At 38.2% G+C, this 7,511-nt stretch overlaps 1 protein-coding gene across 1 annotated transcript; it reads right to left on the reverse strand.

Annotated features, from left to right (window-relative positions):
* Window positions 1-2,103: 2,103 nt before the first annotated feature.
* Window positions 2,104-4,740, reverse strand: LOC149018945 (small ribosomal subunit protein eS8). The gene is made up of 5 exons (XM_089153059.1): window positions 4,634-4,740; window positions 4,464-4,536; window positions 3,098-3,431; window positions 2,478-2,647; window positions 2,104-2,374 (listed from the first exon to the last, which is right to left on the reverse strand). Exons 1-5 carry the CDS (start codon window positions 4,635-4,637, stop codon window positions 2,290-2,292), a joined length of 666 nt encoding a protein of 221 aa, XP_089009185.1. The 5' UTR covers window positions 4,638-4,740; the 3' UTR covers window positions 2,104-2,289.
* Window positions 4,741-7,511: the final 2,771 nt, after the last annotated feature.

Here is a 7,511-nt window from a genome sequence, read left to right on the forward strand (position 1 = left end):
GGGGCCGCCAAGGTGGAATGATGATGGAGTGGCCCACCTTGCCCAAAATAAATTCTTTTTTATAAAGAGCATGTAATGAAAGCCTTGCAACATTGGAAAGATTAAAAAATAAGGGTATTAAGGGAGACACTATTTGTGGAGAGTGTGGGGAGCAAGAGGAGAACATTCCACTTATCCTTTACCAATGTACTTTTGCTAGGCAAGTATGCTTTGGCAGCCCTCTATCTTGGAGAAGTACATCAACAAATTTGGGAAGCATGACCGAATGGATAAAAGGATGGAAAGAGGTAAGAAATGTAAGTGAAGAATCTTATAGTCTTATCTCTTTCATAGCTTGGACACTTTGGAGGGCAAGAAATGATCGTGCAAAAGGGGTCAAAAGATGGACAACTTATGAAGTGATACATAGAGCATTAAGAGCACATAAAGAGTTTTGGGAGAATAGGAGGAATCATATTAAAGAAACAACGATAAGAAGTTCTCATGAAAGTAACAGATCTAACTAGGTTCCTCCAGATCACCCCTTCATCAATTTGAATGTTGATGCTTCATGGAAGGAAAAGAAGAGAAAAGGTGGTATTGGATTTGTGGGGGCGTAGCTGGGATAGACGGCCAAAGATTGCATGGTCTATACCATTACATTTTTCTTCAGTTTTGGATGGAGAAGCTTTAGCACTTCGTGAAGCACTACTTTTCAGTTTGGCAGACGGTATTGACTATGTACATGCGGAATCCGACAACCAATTACTAGTCAATCTAATTAAGAATCATAGCACAAGTTGCCCCCCCCCCCCCGCTCTCTACGGTGAAGCAATTGTTGAATGACATTTGTAAGTTGGCGGAAAGTTTTTTGGGTTTTATAATTTCTTATGTACCTAGGGAAGTTAATGTATTAGTAGGCATCCTAGCTAAGGAGGCCCTTTCAATTGAGAGCCCGAAAGCATGGTCGTGTTCTAATGAGTGGTTACTAGAGCTTTGCTCGGCCACATCCTTTGCTCAAAATTAATGACATGCTTGATTCCAAAAAAAAAAAGAATCTTCAAGAAAGAGAGTGTTCTTCTTCTCTCTCTCTCTCTCAATCACTATTTGAAAAGTCTCACTAGCTTGCACTGTCTCACCAATACGTCGATCTTCGAATCTCTCTAGCTAGAGATTGTGCAGTCCCATTGGTAGACTGGTTCATTGATGGTTGTCGAGGTGGTGATTGTGGTTGTTTTCTTCTTCTTCTTTTTTTTTCATCTTTTTTCTTTTTTCTTCTTCTTCTTTTTCCTTTTTTGATTTCCATCAAGGTAGTATCATTGATTCTTCAAACAAGGTGAAAGAAGAAAATAGGTGAAGAGATTTTCCCTCCACCCACCTACATCGTTGATAAAAAATATTTATTGATAGTATTTATTCTATCATATGTATAAAACATCAGGTTTTTTTTTCCTCCTTCCAAACTTGAAACTTGAGAAACACTTAACAATTAGTAACGGTATTAGGTCAGTTAGAACCCAAACATAATATACTGCACTAAGCAGAGGGTCTACTAAAAAGACCCATGAAAAAATTTTAATTTTAAATAATATCTAACCCAGTGATCTTTTAACCCTTAATAAAGTCGAACAAATTAACCTTAATAAATGGATAAACTCATCTTAAGCTCCATCAATTATTCATAACCAATTCAGTTATTCATAGCCAATTGGCCAAACCATGGTAAAACCCATTAATCATCATCACTTAATCAACTGAAAAATCCAGATAGTTTATTACATTAAATAATTATCAGATATTCAATAAAATTCTGAATTCAAATTCTCATACCCTCTATAAATTGCCACCAAATTTCACATAGCTATCCTCTATAGATTGCCACCAAATTCCGGAACTCGTCGCAATTGATAAATCCTTTTTTTTTTTATTTTTTTCTAAACGGAAATAAATCATTAACATGTGATGTTTGCAGCTCCTCTGATTGAAATTGAAAAATTCAGCTATGAAGGTTCCGAGCTCCCCCTTAACTGGGTTACTCGATACCCATTTTTAAATAAGAATGATAATATCAGCCAGGTTGAATTTGCCAGTAGATTTAACATTCCGGGGAAAATAATTAGCATCAACAGAAAATAATATTAGGTCTAGCAATACACTACTAAAATTCTTCTCTAAGCACTTAAATGCATATCAAAATTTTTCAAATGTATATGATCAACAAAACCAAGTCATCCTCCTAAGCAGGAATAACATAACAAGAAAACCTGACGCGAAGAGGGCAAAATTGAAACACCTGGAACAATGAGTTGCTTAAGCAGCACCAGCACTGCCCTTGCCCTTCTTCCTCTGTAACTTCTTCATATAGAATTCCAACTCCTTCCCTTCTAATATGTACCTGTTGAATGGAATTACGAGGCACAAGAAGCTGTAAAACCAAACCAGACGAGGATGGAAGAGCAGCAACATAAATGCAAAATATTTAGTACGTTTCTACTCACCCATCACATCTGCCACATTGACCAGGTCGAGAAGAGATGCAAGCTAACAACCTCCCACCGCCGAATTGTTCTTCAATATGGGCGTCAAGTTTATGATCCTGAAGCCGCTTCTCTATCTTCCTCTGGACATGGTTGCTCTTCTTGGTCTCCTCTGCAGCAGCTTCTCCTTCCTGAAACAAGAAGCAAGAAGGTTAAAAACATAAATACTGCAAATGGGTTGAATGTGTAATAGTTGAAGAATAAATGTTGAACGATGAACTGAAAAATAGCAGATTATAAACTGAAAGACAGCCACTGGTATCATACTGAACAATGTTTTAGTTGCCTAGGAAGGAGCATAGTCTCCCAGTGGTTGTTATTATACTGCATCCAGGCTCCCTCCCTCCAATGCTTTGGATTGCCAGACGACATCACTATGCCTGGCACGTTAGATTTTTTCGAAGCATTCTACTAAACCTACTATTCTTCACACGTTTGATTTCAATATCCAGAATGTCTAATTACATTCAAAATTATTCAAATTTGGAATAATATTATCTTAGCAACCCCACGTCCACACATGAGTTACACTACGCATAAAGCACAATATACCAACATTTAAGGAATACAACCCTTTGTACCTCAACTGTTTCCTTCTTTGCAGCAGCTGTCTTCTTCTTCCTACCAATATCAACACCATAATGCTGAAGGTACCATTGTTTAAATGGTGCAGCATCAACCTGAACAATTGCACTCTTGACTAGGGTCTGTGTCCGGACAAGTTCATTGTTTGAGGCATTGTAGACCACATCAAGGACACGTGTCTTACGGGTGACAGCCTCACTTCCCCATGAGTAGTTTCCTGTATCCAACCTGAGAGCCCTCCATTTCACATTGCCTCCTCTAACACGGATTCTCCTAACAGTCTTGTTGCTAGAAAGTTTAGTATTGGCTGGTTGACGACCGAGCTCATACCTTTATAAACCCAAAGGAAAAAAGACAAAAACAGCACATTAGATAGTTTGAATGACATAATATTGTTGATCTCAAACCATCCATTGAACAAACTATATTTAAAATAAAAATAAAAGAAGAAGAGATAGAGAAAACCACTAAAAACTGATCATGAACATTAGACCAACAACAGAGAGGGAAAAAACCAACAAAAGTAAAGAAAACCATGACAGCAGAAGGGTAAAAAAATCAAAGGGTGGGGGGATAAGATGAAGATCTCAAGAGAGGCAAGATGCCTACTCAATTAACGATTAAGCTCACCAAACAAATGATTAGAGATTCATTTATATTATAAAAAGATTAATGGCTTCCCAACTCTGCTTAGTCAAACACATCAAGGACGACATACTGATCCACATTAAACAGAAGAATATGAAACAAGATATTAGTCAAACCCAATTAAATAACTTTCGTCCAATGTTAAAGTTCACAATAAAACCAAAGATTTAGTTGTCAACAAAATTTAAAGCTACTATCTTGCTGTTTCCTACGACTTTCCCATACAGGGTTAAGCACCGAGTTGAAGTTTAACTTCGGTAACCAGAATTCCAAACTATACAGTCCTCTACAAGTACCACTAGAATGTTATAGGGGATTTTAAGTACGCATAGAATCTACTCGTATACTTCAGTAACCGTAGAAATGCGTGAATCCAAGATCGAAGAAGAAAATTCAAAGTTTGAAGTTCTTATCGGAATCAAACAGATAAAGGGAAAACTAATACCACAACTAATCAGATATGACAAAAGGTAGCCTTCTCAAATCCGAAAAAAAGTTAATGACGAATCGTTCTACAGGTAAATAAATTATTACCAATCAGATCCAAGACAACGAACAAGAAATCGACTAAATAATTGGTAAATTACAGAAACCAGATCGAAATTTCGATTGAGCCCAAAGAACCACCGTAATGTGTAAACTTACAACTGTCTTTGCTCACCAGAACCTCACAGCAGGAACAAATGGGGAAGAAAGGAAAGGAAAAATACTTACTTTCGCTTCTTCCTCCATGCCTTCTTCTTGCCACCAGTGGCACGCCTTTTGTGCATAGAGTCCCGAGAGATACCTGAGATAACAATACGAATCCATGAGAAAAACAGAGAGTTTTGCAGAAACAGGAAATCGAGAGAGATCGAATACAACGAACAGTGAGTGTTACATACCCATATTTGGTGAGCGGCGGAGACGATGGCCAAAAACTCCTGCGAGGAACAACCTCTCTCTCTCTTTCCCTCTCCCTCCGTCTCTCTCACTACCCTTAGTTGTATAAATTGCAACTTCGATATAAAAACCCTAACGACACTTCTCCTTCGATTTAAACCGTTGGATGAAATCTCGTCATCTCTATTTGTACCAGAACAACCCATGACTACGAGTCAAATTGAAGATACCAATCTGATGGACGTTATACAGGGATAAATCATATTCCAATCCAAACCTACTGGTGTTGTTAGTTAGTAGGGGTGTCAACGGTTCTGGTTGGGTTGGTTTCAGGCAAGGCCTAATGGTTTCAGGCTGAAAAACATTCAGCCCAAACACAGCCCATTAAGAATATAACGGTTACGGGCCGGTGCAATTTGAGTTCAGGCTAACTAACAGTTTTGGCTAACGTTTTAGAATTGGGTTTACTAATCGTTTGGGTTCAGGTTTACTAGCGGTATGTTTTGAGTACTTTGTTGATTTGTGAAATTTATCAAGAGCATGTGAACAAATATAAGCATTAAGTTCACTTCGGATGCGTTTGATAACGTTCTTTAAAAACGTTTATGGCGTTTTTCTGTTCTTTGGGAACGGAAGAACGGGTCAGAGGTGTTTGATAAAACGGTTCGTTCTTCTATTTTTTAAGAACGGACCAGTCAGAAAAGTGTTCTAAAGAACGCTTTTTGCAGAACATAAAAAAGATGTTTTTACCAAAGAACAGAAACAGAAGTGATAAAATTGGTTCAAATTGATGCCTTAGAACAAGTTTATCAAACACCAATTTATTTTTTAACCCAAAAAAAAAAAAACACTAACATATTCTATTTAGTGTTTTAAAAATATTTTCAGAACGGATTTATCAAACGCCCATTTTCATGTAAAGAACAATCTTTTAGCACAAAAACATTAAAAAACGGTTTTGCATAAGAACTGGTTTCTCAGAACAGAAACGTTACCAAATGCATACTTCAAGTCTCTTGTTTTAGGTGTTCAAAACCAAAAAAAAAAATTCTACAAAGAAATAAAAATTATAGAATTAATATACAAAAGAAAGTTAGCATCTAGATGAATTTTAATAGGTTGTCTTTGTTTATTCTCCACCCCATTCTTGACATTTGAAAAAATGGATTAAAATAAAGCATTAAAAGATTTTCAAATGATAATACACTTGTTAAATATTTATTAAGTTCATCTTCCAAATGGGGAAGGCTTTAACAGGCTTGTTGTTTGCATATTTCAAAGCAAAACAATTAAGGAAAACAAATGGACACTTGAGGGTTTTCCTGTATTTTACTTTTAAATTTATTTCATTTTATTTATTTATAACGGGTATAACTGGTTGGTTTGGATTCGGGCTGGTTTCCGGCCAAACGGTTCGGGCTAGCAGGCCACACACGGGCTGGGCTAGACTGGACCAGCCCGACCCAACCCGAACCAGTGCGGGTTGAGGTCTTTCAGCCCAAACACACCCCATTAAGCTTCGATTCGGGCTATAACGGGCCATTCAATCAGGTTTTAACGGTTCGGATTAGGTTTTGACACCCTTATTAGTTAGGTTCACTTTGATTTTGATTTTGCTTTAGAGTTTTTTTTTTTTTTTCGGGTAATGATTTTTATTTGGACCTAAGGTTTGGTCTAAGTTATTTTTAGTCTAAATAAAATAATATTTTATACGTCAGAGTATCCTACTTCTACATCCTTATTCGAAGATCCAAGGAAAGTTTGGGACATTATTAATGACATCCTTCAAAGATTTATATCAAATGGACAATGTCCGTTTTACCCACATTAGACCGAAAGAAAACCAAGTAGTCAATTAACATTCAAGGATGTTCTATGATTAAATGGAAATCCTGAAAATCCTACAAAACCCACCTCCGAAATTAGAGGAATTTCTTCAAGTTGATATGTTGGTTGGGCCAAATTTCTTTGATTTGTCACCCTCTGCAATGCAAACTTGGTAATACCTTAACCACAAGTCCAACTTGGTGAAGTATCTTGCACCGCCAAGCCTATCAAAGAGATCATCAATCAAAGGAATGGGATACTTGTTTTTTATAGTTATCTTGTTGAGTGCCATATAGTCGATGCATAGCCTCAACGATCCGTCATGCTTTGTTGGAACTACACTAGTGTGCCATATGGTGCCTTCGACAATCATATGTAGTCTGCACCCAATAGCTCCTTGAGTTGCTTCTTTAATTCCTCCAACTCCGGCAGGGACACCCTATAAGATGCCATTATTAGGGGTTGGCACCAGGCTCCAACTCGATTGCATGATCCACCTCCCTCATTGGTGGTAGTCTTTTAGGTAGCTCCGGGGGCATCACATCCTTGAACTCCTCTAGAGTTCTCTCGATCTCCTTTGGTAATGCCGCATTGGAAACATCCTCCTCGTCTTCCAAGAGTGTTGCCAAATATGTGACTTGCCCTTTTTTGACTCCCTTCTCCAATTGCATGGCTAAAAGAAGCTTCGGCTCCTCTTTAGTCCCTTGTACCGTCGGGACCATACATGGTGCTCCTTCCTCCATAATGCACACCTTACTTATGAATGGCATGGGTACGGCCTTGAATCGTCTCATGAATTCCATGCCAAGCACCAATTCAAAATAGTCCATTGTCACTACCGACAAGTCCACGGTGCATTTCCATCCCCAAATTGTCATCTCGACTCCATTGGCAACTCCCTCGATAGGGTGCGCATTCGAGTTAACGGCCTTAAGACTCCCTCTTTCCTTGCTCATTTTGAGTCCCAAATGCTTTACCTCCTCCGTTGAGACAAAATTGTGTGTTGCCCCCGTATCAACCATGGCCCTTGCCATCTAGTTGTTGATACGCGCC

The sequence above is a fragment of the Hakea prostrata genome, chromosome 4, assembly GCF_041222555.1.
Source record: "Hakea prostrata isolate BN-2017 chromosome 4, UWA_Hpros_2, whole genome shotgun sequence".
In the NCBI taxonomy this organism is placed as follows: domain Eukaryota; kingdom Viridiplantae; phylum Streptophyta; class Magnoliopsida; order Proteales; family Proteaceae; genus Hakea; species Hakea prostrata.

Excerpts from the sequence above, each read along its gene's own strand:
- LOC149018945 (XM_089153059.1), bottom strand. Across the intron at positions 3,432-4,463 it reads GCATGGAGGAAGAAGCGAAA|GTATGAGCTCGGTCGTCAAC; the intron begins GTAAGTATTTTT and ends GGGTTTATAAAG. Across the intron at positions 2,648-3,097 it reads CAAAGAAGGAAACAGTTGAG|GAAGGAGAAGCTGCTGCAGA; the intron begins GTACAAAGGGTT and ends TTCTTGTTTCAG.